The sequence below is a fragment of the Macadamia integrifolia genome, chromosome 9 (assembly GCF_013358625.1).
Source record: "Macadamia integrifolia cultivar HAES 741 chromosome 9, SCU_Mint_v3, whole genome shotgun sequence".
Classification (NCBI taxonomy): Eukaryota; Viridiplantae; Streptophyta; class Magnoliopsida; order Proteales; family Proteaceae; genus Macadamia; species Macadamia integrifolia.
Genome location: NC_056565.1, coordinates 23166061 through 23185009, shown reverse-complemented (window position 1 = coordinate 23185009; position 18949 = coordinate 23166061). Strand labels below are relative to the sequence as shown.

Here is an 18949-nt window from a genome sequence, read left to right as displayed (position 1 = left end):
AATGCCCCATTGATGCAATATATATGAAGCACATATAACAGCTAAAAATTGATCCATATCAAGGGGAGCGATCAACTGGTAAGGTAGGATCAAAATGTAGTTCTACTATTTAAATATTTGAAATTCTACAACTTTGTGGTAAACCAACCTTCTCAACAAATAACAGTTCACAGCCATCCAAAATCCACAGTATCACAGCAATTAATACCAGGAAAATAAAGCAAACCCAAAAAGTGAAAAAGCTCTATATCTTTGCAATTATTACAAAAATAATAACTGCAATACATAAAACGAATAATAACAATATCAAATAAGACAAACTTGTCACCAATCGAGTGCATTGAAATTATCAAAAAAGGAGTTTCTCTCAAAAGAAAGCCATTTTCAATCTATAATTAATCTCAAAAGCAATGAAAGTGACAGCAACTTAAGGTCAAAGACATGATTCAGCAGAATAATCAATAAAATTATACCTGATCAAGACTCTGTTCAGCAGCTTTTCGCTCATCTGGACTAGGGCTAAGTGCCGCCTGAAGAATAATGGCAAGGCTGGGAAGATCCATGGCCGGCAAGAATCGAAATCAGAGCAATCCGACTATGAAAACAGAAATTGGATTGAAGCTAAATAGATTCAAATTCTACTAAAACAAGAGGTTTGGGAAGTAGCAGATAATTGAAGGAGGATATTATGAAGTGATCTGAGCGCTCTCTCTCCCTGTCTCCAAAGAGTAGAAGAGACAGTGGGAGGGTTTTAGGGAGCGAGGTATTTAAACCGCTAGGGTTGTAACTCTCCAACCAACAAAATCGAATTAGAAGTGGGTGACGCCGTGACGGGCGACCAGGCTGTGATTGTTGTAACGCGGCTGCACGTCGTAAGGTTAGATAGAAACGCAGCCGCAACTGGGAGCCTGCCCTGTTTCAACCCACCATTCGGATTTTTACCTTTCGAGACCGAAGGATATTTTGGTAATTGTGTTGTTAGTTGAAGTTGTGGACTTCGCCCGTTATAAATAACCTCGTACTGGACAGTTGCCCGTTGTAAGCAACTTCTGTTTTGGGATATTGTTGAACCAGGGTTTAGTTGTTTTGGGATATTGTTGAACCAGGGTTTAAGGGGGTGTTTGGTTTGAATATCTTCGTGGTGGATGTTTTGATTTTGGACGTAATTCCTTTGAGAGACTTTATGTGGATAATGTTCTTGGTAGAATAAATTGTTTGGCTACCCTATGTCTGTCACTTGATTCTGCCTGGAAACCTTGAGGGGGCGTTTGGTTCGAATTATCCATCGGATCAGATCCCAGGGATTATGGGTTCTGGATCTAACTCATATGAATGAGTTTCTTTGGAATCATTTCAACTCGGTAAAAAAACTGTTTGGTTACCCTGATTCTATCACTTGATTCTAAGTGGAAAACTGTTTGGTTACCCTGATTCTGTCACTTGATTCTAAGTGAAAACTGTTTGGTTACCCTGATTCTGGCCATTGATTCTGAGTGTAAAACTGTTTGGTTACCTTTGAGTCTTTGAACCCATGTTCTGTTGAAAAAAAAAATTCCCACAAACAAAACCTAAAAATACAATTTGGTCCACACATGTACTTTATTTTTAATTTTTTTTCCTTTTCTTTTTTATGGTAATATGTTAAAAAAAAAAAAGTGTAACCCTAAACCTTTAAGTCTAATAGTGTAGTGCAGTAATTTATTTTTTTTATTTTTCATTTTTATTTTTTATTTTTTTGTAAATTGAAGAGGACAAAAAGAAGAACATTACAAGACATTGGAGTTGTATTGTAGTTCATGTAATCGAAATAGGTATCGTGTACCATATAATTCAGATCTGAAAATTGCCCAAACCAGCGGATGATTTGGTTTATGGAGATAGATATGCTTCAAAGTGTTTATAAACAACAGTCTCCAAGCAAGAAGCCAGTAATATAGGTCCTTAGGACCAAATGAGAGAAGAAGCACGTAAATACTCGAATATAGTACTGAGTCCATCCAGGTACTAGTAAATGCTAATTAAGTCTTTCTATCAAAAAAAAAATTAAAAATAGATAATGAACTCAATATCATTACAATGGCTTCAGACTTTTCTTTCTAAAAAGTTCCAAAAAAGTTCATCATACATTTTTGTTTAAATCAAGCTTCTTGACTACGTCAATAACATCTCTCAACATCCTCATATGACCCTCAGATTCTTTTATTGCACCGTTCAAGTATCCTTTGATATAATCTGATGAAGGGGAAGGAGATGATGAAGTTGATGTTTCTGAGCATAGGGACCTAGGTGGAGTCTGGTAAGTATCACAACTTGGGCTTGAACTTGATATCCATTCAAACATTCCACAACCTTTGTTTTCAACCTATAAAGCAAATATAATCATTTTATAAGAATACAAGAAAATAAACATTCAAATCTTAAACATCTGAAAAAAAAAAAACAAAATTAAATTAAACAAAAAATTTAAGAAATTCATACCCCAGTTGATTGTGGACAGCACCAAAAATATCGACCATAATTTGCACTTGTTTTCGCAGTTCTGACCTTACATTGACCGTTCCCACAGTCACACATCTTAAGATGGTCAACCCATATGAAAAAGTGGCAATTCATTGAACATTTAAAAAATTTCCTTCCAACATGTGACCTTGACTTAGAAGTGAAAACTGAGCAACCTTTTCCACAGTAATCACACTTTGCAATATCACAAGCGGATATATTCGATGTCATCTGTAAGTTAACACAAACATTTTCAATAGTCTATATGCATAGAAAATACTATTAAGTACACCCCCCATCTGAGTGTGATGGACAAAAAATAGGAGACTTCAATGGCACATAAACCAAATAAACTGGCTTCCTATGCGCTCCCTATTTATACCATACCAAATAAACCAAAATATAAATGGACAAATAAGAATGATGTTGTCCATATTTAAACCTTGAAATCATTCAGATAGAAACATATGAAGAACCATTGTCTTAACCTGTCTTAATACTACATTTAATCCATTGTCACAGACTTAACATAAACCAAAAGTTACTTAAACCAAACAAATACATTTTCTTGCTCAATAAAACCATTGTCGGATATCCATCCAAACACTTACTTTTATCACCTCAATTCTTCTCAATCTCTGGTAAGTACATCTCAAGCAGATTTCGCCTATCTTCTACTTTTGTTCCCAAGAAGATAATGGCAGAATTCCGCTTGGCCATGAAATATTCCTTGGCCTTAAACTTTTGTTGAAAATTGAGGTCTGGAATGGCATCAACAGCATCTATAATGGCTCTCCCAAATTCAGACTGAGATTCACTCATTACCATCTTCTCGATTGAGTTAGCAATCTGTTTCAATGGACTTACCACCTTTTCAGCTACACCCTTCTTCCTCTTTTCTCTGCCACTATTGACGGACCCACGAGGTCTTCCTCGCGAACGGCTGGTACTACCAATGGGAGTGGAAGGAACACTTTCTTCTTCTTCAATAGGTTCATAGTCAACACCATCATTGTTCCCTATTCCCTCAACATGAGTACCTGTCACGTCCATCATAACTTCAGTGGCAGCTTCAGAGGGGACTGTTGAATCATTCCCAGTTGCCATCTCTTTCCTTAGCAAAGCTCCAACTTCAAGGTGAATTGGGAGCACACTATGTTCCTTCCAATACTTTTGTTCTTTTTTCTAGCAATATAAAGGACAATGTCAATGTGCTTATGTTGTAAGTAAGAAAAAAAAAACACAATTATATAGAAAGAACAATTTAAAGAATCCCATTATACCCTATAATCATTCCAGAAGTGTTGAGGAGCATCAAATCTCATATCAGATGCATTCCAACCCAATCCACTTTGCTTCTGTAGGTCACTCAATGCTCTAAGCCTTTGCTTCCAAATCCGGAAGTGGTTTCTCACTTGTTCACAGTCGTAACTAGTAAATAATTTCTCCTTCAGTTGGTTGGCAATTTCAATGAACTGCTCCTTTTTCAGTCCATTATCTCCACCCGTACCACTCTTGTACTGCTTCAATACACACTCTAACATGTAATGAGAAACGGCGCTAGGCCATGAAGCAATGTCCCGTGACCTACTATTAGAATCTCCTGTTGGTTCCATCACATCAAAACTAACAAAATACACCATATACAATGTGAGTATATTTCATTAATACCAAGCAATCAATAACACTTACTACTTGGGAAATTCATAAACCTAATAGTTGCTTAATAAAGATAATAGTCCACATACATGCATCCCACAACACAAATTTGATACCAAGCAAGAAGCCCAATTACTAATTGAGAGATCCATAAATCTTGTACTGCAATTTAGTTAATAGTCCAGCAACATGCATCCCACAACACTAAAATTTAAACCAAGTAATAATAACAATTACTAATTGAGAAATCCATAAACCTTATATTGCAATTTATATAATAGTCCACATACATGCATCCCACAACAAAAAAAATTTAAATCAAGCAATAATAACAATTACTAAATACTGGAATCCATATACCTAATATTGCAATTTAGATAATAGTCCACATACTACAATAAAATCTGCTTCCAAGTATGTTTATACAGTCATCCCAAACCATGCAAAAAAAAAAAATTTAAATCAATCCACATCAAAAGTTACATTCCAAATAGAAGTTAATCAATAACAAATATTCTAGTCCTTCAATACTCAATCTGAGTTGGACAAATCGGCTGCAACCCAATCAGCCCACATATGGTCAGCAATTTGTTCTCGAAATAGATCCCAATCACCATTCTCCAGCACATGATCCTCGCCATCAGAACTATCATCTTCAATATCATCGTTTACTTGGTGAGAGGTGGATTGGGTACTAGTACTAGCTTCTTCAACCTCTTCATCCTCTTCATCAAGCCATCGTTCTTCTTCTTCAACATTATTCTGTGTAAGAATGTGGTTATGCAACAACACACATGCCAACACAATTCTGGCTTGTGTTTTGAAAGGATATTCTGGCTGGTTTTTCAGGATCTTGAATCTTGACTTCAGGAGGCCAAATGAACGTTCAATCACATTTCTTAATTGTGAATGTCTCAGGTTAAACAATTCCTTTTTATCAGTTGGTGACTGATCAATATTTCTCCACTCCTTCAGATGATATCGAACGTTTCGATATGGACGTAAGAACCCCTGTTGGTTAGCATACCCAGCATCAACGAGATAATATTTACCTCGTGGCAGCACCAATTTTCTGTCGTCGTCTCTATGTAATGCATTGTCTAAGATTCGAGCATCTGATGCTGATCCTTCCCAACCAGAAAGAATGTAAGTATATTTCATGTCAAAGTCACAGGCAACAAGAATATTTTGGGAAATATCACCCTTCCTATCACGGAACCTCGGATGGTCGCTTAAATGCACCCACGCAGGGATATGGGACCCATCTATGGCTCCGATGCAGTCCTTGAAATAAGGGTAAAATCTTCCTTCATTATTTGTTATCCGATGATGCACTGCGACACTTGGAGGTTTCAATAGTATCGGGTACAATTTAATGATTGCTCCCAATACAATGTTAAAGTACCTACTTACAGTCTCACCAGAATGTCCAAACTTGTGTGCAATGATGCGATTTTTAACATTGTGTCCTACTGTATGTAGAAACATAACTAGTTGTTCATTCACTTGCACAGATCTGCTATCCCTCAGTAGACCCTTCTCCCTAATCAAATGACTTAAACTAAAAAAAGCCCTCTTGCTTAACCTTATTTGTTCTCGACATGTTTTATCAGTGTGACCGATAATTCTCTCTGTTTCAATAACACCACGTAGGGGTTCACAACGGTATGGCTCTTTCTTCATATATTTTTTTATATACTGATCGACTGCTATAACAACAGCAGTCGCTGCAAAGATTATGATTTTCCTTCGCCTCCTGTAGCCGTCATCAAACTCCATTGTAAAAGTAAATCTACATTCAAATTGAAAAAATAATAAATTGGTGCTATACAAATTTGGAAATGGTACTCATATTGTCTTCTACTCACCTATCTTGGAATCACTATACAAATTTGGAAATAAAGTTTTCAAATGCAATTCATGTTTGATGTAGAACAAAAAATTAAAAGATTCACACATGAGTTCAGCGTTTCTGACTGGTTCTTTGTGTTTATGCATGTTTACAAATTTAAGTAACATTTCCTTACAAGTGATTTGATTTGTAGGTGAAAAATGGGAGACTTAAAGAAGATGAAGCTAGGAGATATTTCCAACAGCTAATTAATGCTGTGGATTACTGTCATAGTAGAGGCGTGTACCACAGAGATTTGAAGGTTTTGCAAGCTTCCCTGAGTTATCTTTCCTTAATTTCCTAATATCCTGTCTTACATTGTGTTACATCACACCCCCTCTATTTTTATCTGTGGCTGAGCTGCGTGGGTTGTGATCTGCCAAGTTTGGTATTTAGTTGTAATTCTTAGCACCCAGCTCACCATGACTAATGTTGTACATTTTCATATTTGGCAGCCTGAAAATTTGCTTCTCGATTCTTATGGTGTTCTTAAAATTTCAGACTTTGGATTGAGTGCATTTTCACAGCAAATACGGGTAAGTTTTTGTCAACATTTCTGATGTTCATGGTGTTAGAGTTGAGTATTGTGTTGAATTTGGTACCTGGCCAAATTTAATGAACAATTTGTCAATGTCCTTGCAAAATTCTGTATTAATATCTGGATTCTTTTAGGAGAATTAACCAGCTGTATTCTTCTAGATCCTAACTAACTTCTACAACACAAATATTACTTGGGTTGTCCAAAAGAAATTGCAATATTGATGAATGTTCAATATGCCAACACTGATGGATGCCAGCTAAGATTCCCTATCTAATGGTGAATGGATGTAAAACATAGTTGTAAAGGATGGTGCTCCTATGCATTGAGCTCACTAACAACACCTATAAAAGAGCTCAAAAGTATCACAAGTATTCACAACCAAAGGAATATGTGGGGCTTAATTTTTGTAACTTTAAGTCATGGTTTTCATGCATCAATTCCTTGGCAGTTCTTGGATGCACCAAAAGTTTTTGTAGGACTCATACGTGGTTCAGAAAGCATCGGATTCCTTGCACATAAGTGATGACTAGCTTGTTTGTGGGATGCAAATTAGGAAGAATGCAGAGTAATTCTCATCTAGTTAGTTTTGTTTGCCATCTGTACTTAGGTTTAGTATTTTTTCAATTGTATGATAACAAGTACTTGTCTTTGAAGTATATCTGCTCTGCCTGAAGGCCCCAAAACTGAAGTGATTTTAGGAACCAACAATAGGAGATTGGATCTGACATGTGTTTTACACTAAATTATGCATGCCTGATCGATTCATCAGTGAGAATAGAAAATGTGGTACAGGGTACCATTAGTGTAAATTGCTATAGTTATTCTTCACAGAGACTTATTTTGATTAAGCAATATAGGAGCTGTTCACTTTTAGTCATCATTATATGGTGTTAAATGGTGACTGGCTTCCCATGAAGAAACCTGTGTTCTCTGCACTGAAGTTACCTTAGCTTTATATGCAAATATCAGATTTCTTCTTATTACCCTTCTATTTATTCTAGGATGACGGGCTACTACATACTGCCTGTGGGACGCCAAATTATGTTGCTCCTGAGGTGTGCATCCACTGGCACAGTATGGAAAACCATTACACAAAGGGGTATTTCCTCTCCTTTATGAGACTCTGAATCGATGGTTCCATTGAACCCCCTTTTTAAAGAAATATCTGATCCTTCAAATATGCTTCTCCAGAGACAGAAATGAAGAGCAGGAACATATGAATCATCATATACTATTTCACCATGGAAGAAGAAGAAGAAGAAGAAGAAGAAGAAGAAGAAGAAAAAACTGAAACCGAATTTCCATTACAGTAAGAACACGCATACGAAGAAGAAAAAAATCACATAAGCATCGAAATCTAACCTTAAATCAAGCTTCGATTCTAGTTCTTCAAACCTTGGAGTCGATCGTCTGATTTGGAAATAGGGTAAACCCTAGATATGAAGTTTACAACCTGAAAAATAGAAACCGAACTTCAATAATCCTAACAAAACACAAATGTAGCCCAAGAATACAAAGAAAAATACAAAGAAGAGGGGAATCTCACCTTCAATCAACTCGGTTTTAGGTGTTCTTCTCAGATGCGAGCTATCATGGACAGAGGGTAAATGTGAGAAACCCTAAACACAAAAAATGAAGAAGAAAAAGAGAAGGAAGAAAGAAGAAAAATAAGAAGAAGAAGAAGAAGAAGAAAACGAAGACGAAGACGAAGAGGAAGAGGAAGAGGAAGAGGAAGAAGAAGAGGAAGAAGAAGAAGATGAGCGGAAGAAGACGAAGACGAGAAAGCAGAGGAAGCAGAGGAAGAAGAAGAAGAAGAAGAAGAAGAAGAAGAAGGAGAAGAAGAAGAGGAATAAGAAGAAGAAGAAGAAGAAGAAGAAGAAGAATCGCAAAATCGCAGATTTACCTGTTGCTTCACCCGTTGCTGAACCTCGGTCGGACTTCACCGGCATAATCGCAGGATGATGTGGAAATGAACTCCAGTTGAATCCATGGCTTTTATACAAACCCAATAAATCGTGACTCAATTCCGGATTAACCTATTGAGGTTAATCCGGATGAATCATGGATTTTAGTTGGTTACCCTGATTCTACTGGCCACCATGACTCCGAATCGATTTTTCACAAAAATGAACCAAACGGTTTAAATTTAATGGGAAACTGATTCCCTGGGATCTGGTCCGATGGATAAATCGAACCAAACACCCCCTGAATCTATCAGTTGATTCATCTTGAATTCGCCTAAAAATTTATTTGGTTCTCATGTTTCTATCTGTTGCCCATTTTACATTTTGAAATTTATGGGACATGTGTACTATAGGATTTTACATAGGGAATCGCAACAATTTTTTCAGAAGCCCATTAACATGTAGTGGTTTCTATGGGTGCTACTATTAGGTTTAGGAACCAAAAATATTATTTTCAAATTAATAGCTATTGGTGCAACCCAAAAAGTGTTGAACGATGACATCTCATATATTTCATAAGGAAAAAATTTATAGTCCTAACCACTTTGTCATTCATTAAATTAATTCGAACCTTGCATTACCCTTTTCCACATCCACACTTTCTTAGGTGGCCCCACCCACATTAAAAAAAAATATTGTGCTTAGTTGCAAAAAAATATTTTATATCAATCAAATAAAATCATGTGCCCATGCTAGACATGAACACATATTCACTTTTGTATTCTTTCTATAAAAAGTCTCAATGGATTTGAACCATCATCTCATGGGAATTACCCTATGTGTTCTTTCATTTAAGCTAAAGACTCTTGCAATAACTTATATTATTCAAGTTTTAATCTGCTCAGTTTCTCCCCTTACTTTGCCTTCAACCTTAATTAAGTCCAAGTTAACATCTTTCCGCCCAAAATCAGCAACAAGAAGAACAACTTTAATAGCAATCTTAGCTAAAGAGCGTTTACATCAATTCGCATTGCAATAGAATGCCAATTTTTTCATTAGGAGAGAAAAGTAATGTATAAAAAGGTATATCACTCAATATAATGGCAAGTGTATCAACATTGAGAGGATGGTAATAAACAAATATTATTACCTATTACCGAACAAGTAGCACTGTGCAAAAAGAGATACAAGATATGAAAATGAAATATAATAGTCATAAGTGCCAATATCAGTCTGATCTCCTCATTTGTAGCCATAATTCACAATGTGGTAGAGTTAGCAACTTTTTCTTAGAATACTATCATTTATTCATACAAGCTTTGTTGGAGTGGCCTTTGTTGATGCTCTCAACTTAGGCTTTGTTTGTGGTATGTTGAGAGGATTCAATGTGAGGGGTTTGTTGTTGAAGCCATAGAAATATTGGCCATTGGTTCCTTCCACCAAGACATTATTGTCATAAATCCAAGGCCTTCCAAGTACATTGTTTAACACCTTCGAGATCACATCAAATCATATATTTTCCTCAAATCTTGAATTAAAAGGCACTGAAAAACGTTGATTTACAACCATGATATTATTATCAAGTTAGGATACCTTGTATGGTTGAGGATGTAGCTTCTCCTTGAACTGTCCTTTGATAACGAAAGCATGTGAGACAATATTCACACTACTCCCTCTACCCACAATTACTTGAGCCATCTTGGGTCCACTGGTCATCAATGTATAAAAGATGCTATGTTGTCTCTAATCTTCTCCTTTGGTTTTGATGGAAATAGCTTTGCCACGCTTTAGCCAAGTTGGCATAATTCCTCACACTACCACAATGATAGTACTTTGCTGCCGATGTATCCTTAGTAGCCATAGGATTCTTACCTTTATCCAATGTAACTTGTGAAACTCAGGTAGAATTGTTGTTAGGTCAAGTAGGAGTGAATAGATTCTTCATCTCAGTGGACTGGTTATTGAAACGTTGTGGTGTTCACTTACTCAAATCATTTACATCCAAAGTCTTTTAAACACTATAGTCAAGGCTTCGTAATAAGAGTTGTTGCTCATCTTCATTAATATCTATACGTTGAAACAGTTGGTGTAGTTTATCAGTGTACTCTTCAACTGTCATTGTACATTATTGGATGGTGTTGGGTTGTTCATATAGATGCTAACGATTGGAAACAGGGAGAAATTTCTCTTTGAGAATGTCTTTCATATCCTCCCACATTTACGGCACCATATGTCATCATATCAATCTATCCTCGTGAGTATGCCACCAATCCTTAGCTCCTTCAATAAGCTTTGTCACTACCAATTGTATCTTACGATCCTCTAATAGGCGAAACTACTTGAAGTAGTCGTCTAAGGCATTAAGCCAATCATGGAAAGCTATTGGGTCATGCCTTCCGTTGTATTCCTTCAAGTCTTCCGTTGTGTTTGTCATCGGCTTGACAAGGGTTTACTTCATCTTCTTCATCTCCTTCATCTCCATTTTACAATCTATTAGTGAATACATATATTGTTGGATGTAAAACAAGTTTGGGGCCATGATTACCAGTAGTTGTATAGCAGCGTACTACTGTATTGGTTGAGTATGTTGTTCTTATTGTGCTTCCCTGGAAGCCATTTATTGTTGAGTTTTTGTATGGCATCTAAGATAGCTTCCATAGAGGCTTGATTAGAGTTTCCAACCATAGCTATGATACCAATTTAATGTAAGGTAATGACTGAGTAGTAACCCCAACAAATAATCCCAGAAGCTATATCGAATAATTCTCCATCAGCAAGAGAAATCTGGAAATCATATTTAAAACAAAATCCAAAATAGGGTAAAACCAAGGGGAACTTGAGGTTGGTTGTAGGGATCTCTGATGAGGCCCAAAACTAGATCGAAGGAGGTTATTTGGCATTGAACAATATCCTAAAATGGCTTTTCAAACTGATTACAGATCTGAAAGATCTGGGAATTCTTGATTTTAGGGAATAACTAAGGAAACTTGTTGATATTCAAGAATAGCAAGTAGAGAACTCAGATGGCCTCCAAGAGGACCACTAGGTCTAGATGGGATGAGTTCAATAGGAGATCTAAGGCTCGATATTTGCTAAGAAAACCTACATCTGCAGAGACTCAATTATGGTACTATGGGCTAATCTTCAAGTGCTATTCTCAAGAGTTGATGATAAGGGAGGAATGAAGAATAAGATGGAATGGATAGGTGGATTGAATGGGAGTTGAGGGTGAGATAATAAACTATCTCAGTCCATGGGCCTCTCACCCTCAGTTCTCATAGCTGATGACAAAAACTATCTCATATAAGATATTTGTAGACAACAAGAGGAAATTTTATTCCATAATAATAATCCAAATTACAATTGATCAACCATATATATCAACTGTAACTTTGTTGAATACAATTAAGAAAGACTTGTCATAACCAAAATAGGAAATAACTACTTGTCATATCTGAAATAGGAAAGTAAACTTAAAGATTCCTATTATAACTAAAACTAAAAATCCAATATTGTAACTTAACAACTACCAACTTTCCTAAAATAATTAAAACTGTAAAATTGAAGAAAAGTCTCACATAAACTATACTTAATACCTTCTTGAAAAAAAAAAACGAAACAACGATAGATCAATATTGGATCGATAGACAATTGCATTGGACCAAATCTGGCTTGGTTCGAATGGGTCTACTGTTAGTCTGAACCTCTCTTCTTCCTCCTTTGATAGGTGATGTCAAATCTAGCATCAAGATGATCTACGTCACACTTCCTTAAAACGTAAGCATTATTTAGTTGGAACCACCAAACATCCTTGAATTCCTCCCCCCAAAGTTATAGTTAATGTTCCAAGCTAAGCATCATCCCCTTTGAATTTTCATATATCATTTACTTTGTTACACTACTATAGAGATTAATAAAAAAAAATTGCCTACTCACAAATCAATGAGGACATATATTTAAATAGAATACTACATGCAATATAAATTAAAGCATGTGAATCTCTCTCTCTCTCTCTCACACACACACACACACAGAGACAACAGAAAAGTAAGTGCTCTCTTTCTCACTTGTTTTTATTTTGTCTGTGTACATGTGTGTATGTGTCTCTATGTGTGTGAGAGAGAAAGAGAGAAACATCAAACAACAAGAGGTAAACACTACAATTTATAACACAAGAAAATGAATGGTGGTTCGCCTATTACTCCTTGAATACCATGACCTTTAGAGAGAGAAAAAAAGATAAGTCATATATCTATTAATACAACTAAAATCTAACATTATAATTTTCTTTATTTTTTTATTATTATTTTAACATATTTATTCTCATCTCTCCCAAAAATGATAAGATTTTAGGGACCCCGCGTGATCATAAGCGTAAAAAATGTATCGCGTTATGACATGCTCTCTAATATTGTAGGACTACACGTCAAATACCAAATAGGGAGTTGCCACCTAGGGATGATGGGCCTAAGACCAAAATATATATTTTTTCCTTTACGAGAGAGAAGACTATGATTCATTGTTGGATAAGAGATAGTCCATGTCTAGATCTCTAGACAAGTATCAATTTATGAGGCGGGAAGGTGTTAGGCACCCGCCTTGCGTTTTCTTAATGTCGATTTTCCTCCATTTAGACCTGTGTAACCCTGCTCGCTAGGTTTGTGCTAGGTCATAAGTAAAGTCGAATCTAGGTTGAAATAAATATATTTTAATCTAGCCAAGTTTATAGGTTTAGTTATATTAAATTAAGGTTAGTACAAGTGTGTGTATGTGAACATATGTCATTATATGAAAATGTAAAAGTCAATTAAATGATAATCATTGAAAGAAAATATACAAAGAGAGTTATCAAAATATTACAAATATAAAAAGATGAATCACAGAGAAAAATAATATGAAGAAAAACAAACAAGGAATCCAAGGAAAATGTGACATTGGAGACAGGCTAGACATCATTTAAGGTTTGGTAACCTGACCTAACGCTCTTATACTGTGATTGGTGTTGTGGGCCAGCCATTCCCATCCTATACTAGTGTATTCTAAACTACTCCTTGAGATTATAGACATTCTTTCTTTAGTGAGAAATTAAACCAACAAAATAAATAATTAAAGAAAGAAGAAAAATGATTCAAATAAGGTTTTATTTTGCATACAAATTGGAATGTAGGGCTTTAGATAAAGATGACTCGTTATAAGTGGACTAACCCTCAAAAAGGAAGAAAAAAGTTTTTTGACATATTCGATATAGATTAAAAAATGTGCTATTGACTTTTACCAACTTAACTTAAGTGAGGCCAATAATACAAAAAACCGAGGTATGCCATAGAATTTCAAAAATTAAGATTTAGAAAAAAACAAAGATTTTATTGAAAGGATGTAAAAACAAAAAAAAACAAAAAATCAATGAAGAATGATAATTGTAACCAATTTTGTCAGCCTAGATTTAAGAGAGATTAATCTCTCAACCCAAGGACTCGTAGCTATAAAAAATCTTTTTTTAAGAGAATCTAGGGCCTGAAGTGATATAGCCAAGAATATATATGGATTCATGATTAAGGATGATCAATGACCATGATTCAATGGCTCAAACACAAAGATCTTTTTTTTTTTTTTTTTCTTAAAGAATTATTATTTAACACAAAATATAGCAAAATATATTTTGAAATGGATCAGTATGATCAAACCAAATAGTAAGCAAAATACTAAAAAAAAAAATCATTTAATGGATTAGGAACCCAACTAAGTTGATTTTGTCCTCTTAACTGATTTTTTAATAGACCTCAAATGGGGTTTAAATCATTAGACTCGAGTTTGAAATTTGGAAATGAGAACAAGGTTTAAACCCAACTTATTTTATTGGACCTCAAAATATTAAATGCAATAAAGGGGAAGGGGATATTCATAAACCATTAACCAATATTAAAAAAATTATTTGCATAGGCTGAAATCTTAAATAGGGGAGGGAATTGTTACTTTCAGCACTTAACTAACTATGGAAAGGCTTAAAAAGAAATGATGCAAAGGAAATAATAGTGATGGAATGAGACTGTTCATTCTTGGTCACAAAAAAAAAAAAATGAATGTGTAATAGAACACAAAAAATCTAAAGCTTTCATGATGAAATCCATCATGACATTAATGGAATAATATCTGAAATTGTAAGCAAAAGTTCAAATTCGAGCCTAGGCTTCATATATAATGAAATATGAATCTATGAGGGAAAGTTCACATCCAAAGACTACATTTCACTCAAAAAGCTGAAATATGAATTCAAAAAGGCAACTTCACATTCAAGATAAAATAAAATTCATGATTCGTATAATGGCATTTCTAATGGCATTAATTATCCACGAGCTTGAATGTAAAGGTTTCTTTTTTACCTTTAACATTTAAAACATAAATGAAAAGGGAAAATATTTATGGAATTTCTTGATCTTTTCACCCTCATAAGATCTTTTTCCATTCCCCTTTCAGCCATGAGGAGTGCAAACTTGCAACTCATGTTATCTCTCTCTGGGTGAGTTTATGCCATGGTAGATCTGGCGCTCAAGGTCATTGTTCTAGGAGACAAGAGTTCTTTATTTTTTATCATTCCAATATGATACTTTTTCTCTCCAATCTTTGTGATTGATTCTTATCAGTTACAAACTATACCTTAAGAGTTTTTTATTGCAAGGGAAATTAAAGTGATGGGAAGTGAAATTTTAAAATATAAAATATAAGGTTTGTTAATCATTACCCCACATGCATACTCATATATGAAAACATTAAATTTATGTAATAAAAAAAAACATGAACAAAAAAAATTCATTTGGTATAAAAATTATATAATACACATAGTACACTACTCCATACAATCATAATCACAATTTAACACATAATATGAACAACTAACATTATGTAATCAATGTTCAATTTGAAAAATCCTGCTATGTACAGATAATGGAAATCAAGGAGCAAAATCATATACATTTTGCAAAATTAGATTTTCTTTAGATAGAATAATATGAAATTTAAGGTTTAGAATAGATCTAGTATTCATAAAATTTTGTTTTGAAAATTTCTTATAAACATAAGCAAGTTAGGGTAGAGGTCCCACTCACCTTAGCCTCAATCGGATGCTAGAATAGGGAAATTAAAAATTCTTAATTTTTGAAACTTTGTTGGAGTAGCACAATCACTCTTTCAATGCTTCAATTTGATCATTAATTGAGGAGAAATCCCAGATATGTAGCTTCCTTCGATCCCCCTTCTTTTTTCTTCATTTTTCTTCTTCCTCCTCATTTTTCTTTCCCACGATCATTTTCTTTTTTTCTTTTGCTTTTCCTTAAACAAAGAGTGAGACACAAGAGAGCCACATTTTTTGCTTCTGTCTCCTCCCTAATTTATTTCTAACTCAGTCTCTCCCTTTCCTACTTTATATCAAACTCTCTCTCCTAATCACAATGCTAAGCTCTCATTCCAATTTTTTTTATATATATTTAAAAAGAGGGGGAGAGACAAGAGAAACATGTTTTTGGCTTATTTCTTCCGTCCCTACTTCATCTCCAACTCTCTCTTCCTCTTTTATAGTCACAATCGATCTCTAACTCTCTTTCTCTCTTTGTCCTTTTTTCAAACCCCTTACTTTATGCTCAAGATTGTCCAAATTTCAAAGCAATGCCCACAATTTTATCGGAAAACCTTCTTTTGTTAATTATTAATTAGCAATAGTTAGTTAGTTAAGGTTGTTAGTTAGTTAGGTCTTATTTTGTTAGAATGAATTTAGGATGTTACACCCGTGCCCTAATCCAGTCAAATTTGAACTATCGTGACAGGCCTCAGATTGGAGATCGAAAGTATGACCGAGTTTTGGCTCGCGACTGTGCATTGTCGAAGGGGTAGAGATGACCCCACGTGTTCATGCATTGCATGCCTATCTAACTGGAGGGGATTCATACCTTCCGATCCCAGACGGTAAGTGACCCAACTCCCCACACTTGATTTTCGACACGCATCATAATTATCGAAAAGCCTTGGGCATGTCCGAGGGCAACCACTCGTGCGAGACCAACCCTGGGACAGCAAGCTGTCAAGATAGCAGGCTGTCTTGACCACCAAAAACAAGCCATCGGAAGCAGCCTGTGCATAAATCCAGTGCCTATTCTCAGTGGGTCCACTGGCTGCTGTCGAGGTTCCGATGCCCATAGGTCAGCCACTCTCATCGTAAATGGTTCCGGATGATCCCAAATCATCTTCCACATCTTCATTTTGATGTGAACACCTTATGGACCCAATTGTACGAGTCCTCATGCCACGAAACTCGTTTTAACCCGATTGGTTCAAAAGAGGCCCAAACCAAACGGACCCTAAGGGCCAACTACTTAAGTTATAAGTTGGAAAATGAGGATCCATTCCTCATTTCCCTTGCACCCAACGTAGGAGAGGAGAGAAAGAAGAGAGGAAGGAAGAAGAAGAGGAAGGAGAAGGGGATTGAAGGCTTACCTTGGTGCCGGTTGCCGCCTTGTTGTCGGAATCAACGCTGGAGGTAAGTACAACCTCCCATGCCACTCTCTCTCTTCATTTCAACCTGGGAAAAGCTAGGTATGGGTAGAATCTTGATGTGTAAACTATGGCAAGGTTGTGGGTTGGGTGTTTTACCCTCCCGGTGTTGTTGCCGAGCTCGAACCAGGTCCGGTGAGCTCCGGTAACATGTAATGCTAAAAGACCAACTAGGGTTTCGATCACTCAATTGATATATCTCCCAAATGGCTCAGTGGAAATGGGATTTTCTTGGCTTAGAATGACGCTAGAAACACCCTCTACAAGCTCTATAGAAAAAATCCCGACGATTGGGCCCGAACTAGAATGCCCAATTCGAGTTGGACCTTCCTGTTTCCACTGGAAATATGGCATAGGAAGCATTGTAGCTGTTTCTGGTGGACAAATGAGCCTAATGTGCTCTTTGTCACCTCCACCAGAAACAAGATTGATATTTTTGGTGGAAATCCCTGTTTCCGGCGGGTGTTTCCGGTGACAGTATTGTCACCTAAGAACTGTGTTTGTACCCTTTGGGGGTGACCTATGTGGGTCCCTCCCAATGTTTTTGACGCGTACTGATGTATGATTCCCTTGTGTCTAGGACAATGATGAGCACGTGCCCCAAAGTCAAAATTGAATTGATCGATCGATGGCCGAACTTGAACCCAAACACAACCGATCGTAAAACAGGTGAGGGATGGACTTTGTGTATTTTTGAATTGTTTATTTTTATTAAACTGGTCACATGCTTAGAATTATATATTTAATTGAATGGTCATTTTACAATCATGATATGAATTGTATGGAAATGTACGGTGGGATCTGGTGCGGCCGAGGTGGTACCGATACCGTGATCGCCGTGTGTTTGGATATGTGTGTGTATGAGAAGGAATCCAACGTGGTCGAGGTGGTACCGGTGCCATGATTGCTGTATGTATGTTACATTCATGCATTGATTATGTACATTAGAGTTAGTTGTAGTCGCGGGTTACACTTTGTGGCTAAGGTCTCGCTGGTATTGTGCACCCCGGGACTACATTTGGAAATGGGTACGCTTCGTGGTCGAGGTCTTGCCGGTGTTGCGTAGTCCATACTCAACTGCTATTGTCACACCCCGTTCACACTGAACCGGGCTAGTGACCGAGTTAACATCGGTTAACCCAAACCTGCCAGGATCATCAGACACTGTATTCCACCACAGCATACGCACAATTAATATAAACTCCTCAGATCAGCGGAAGACTAAGTTCTACCTATGAATAATCCCATAATACTTGATACCCGGATAATGATACAATAATTATATACATTTGGGCCCGAAGGCATGATATTTACACAAAAAGAATAAATTTCAAATATCAAGTACATAAGGAAATCCACCAAAACAATCAGAGTACACAGCTCGGCTCGGTATCAAGGCGAGAGCTCAGCTCGGCATCAAGGGTTGAGCCCAGCTCGGCATCACATAGAAGAGCTCAGCTCGGCCTCAGAAGTGGAGCTCAGCACGGCCTTAAAGGTGGAGCTCAGCTCGGCCTCAGAACTGTTGTCCCGCAGCACAACTCTCGCACGAGCAGTCAGTGCCGTGCTCTAACTCCTCAGGGGTCCACCAGTCCTCTTCAGGAAACTCGACTGTGGGACCCACCCCGTGCTCCTCAGATGTATGACCTGCAAAATCATCTAAAAAGGGGTGTACACGTGGGATGAGCTCACTAGCTCAGTAAGTAGAAAGATAGACCACACAGCAGTCCACACATCACAACACATCATATGCACTACATGCCATGCTATATATTTTAATTCACATCCACCTAAGCAACATTACTAAGTCCTTGGTTTTAGTGCTACTACAACCACAGTGCGCGTATACTCCGGGTACGAGCCGTGAACTCCCTCCCGCGATACGCCCATAGGGCTGTCGGAGAAGGCCCACCGTGA

General features: G+C 36.6%; 3 protein-coding genes across 3 annotated transcripts in view; 1 reads left to right on the top strand and 2 right to left on the bottom strand.

Moving 5' to 3' along the window:
- LOC122089151 (importin beta-like SAD2) overlaps positions 1-894 on the bottom strand; it is a 33642-nt gene extending 32748 nt beyond the window's left edge. The window contains exon 1 of the mRNA XM_042658655.1: positions 474-894. Within this exon, the coding sequence (XP_042514589.1) occupies positions 474-563 (90 nt within the window). The 5' untranslated portion in view covers positions 564-894. The remainder of the gene's footprint in view (positions 1-473) is intronic.
- A 2014-nt stretch (positions 895-2908) lies between these two features.
- LOC122087897 lies at positions 2909-4178 on the bottom strand. The gene is made up of 2 exons (XM_042657021.1): positions 3783-4178; positions 2909-3684 (listed from the first exon to the last, which is right to left on the bottom strand). Exons 1-2 carry the CDS (start codon positions 4140-4142, stop codon positions 3121-3123), a joined length of 924 nt encoding a protein of 307 aa, XP_042512955.1. The 5' UTR covers positions 4143-4178; the 3' UTR covers positions 2909-3120.
- A 1216-nt stretch (positions 4179-5394) lies between these two features.
- Positions 5395-8028, top strand: LOC122089631 (CBL-interacting serine/threonine-protein kinase 3-like). The gene is made up of 4 exons (XM_042659348.1): positions 5395-5454; positions 6204-6311; positions 6505-6585; positions 7592-8028. Exons 1-4 carry the CDS (start codon positions 5395-5397, stop codon positions 7715-7717), a joined length of 375 nt encoding a protein of 124 aa, XP_042515282.1. The 3' UTR covers positions 7718-8028.
- The last annotated feature ends 10921 nt before the right edge of the window (positions 8029-18949 follow it).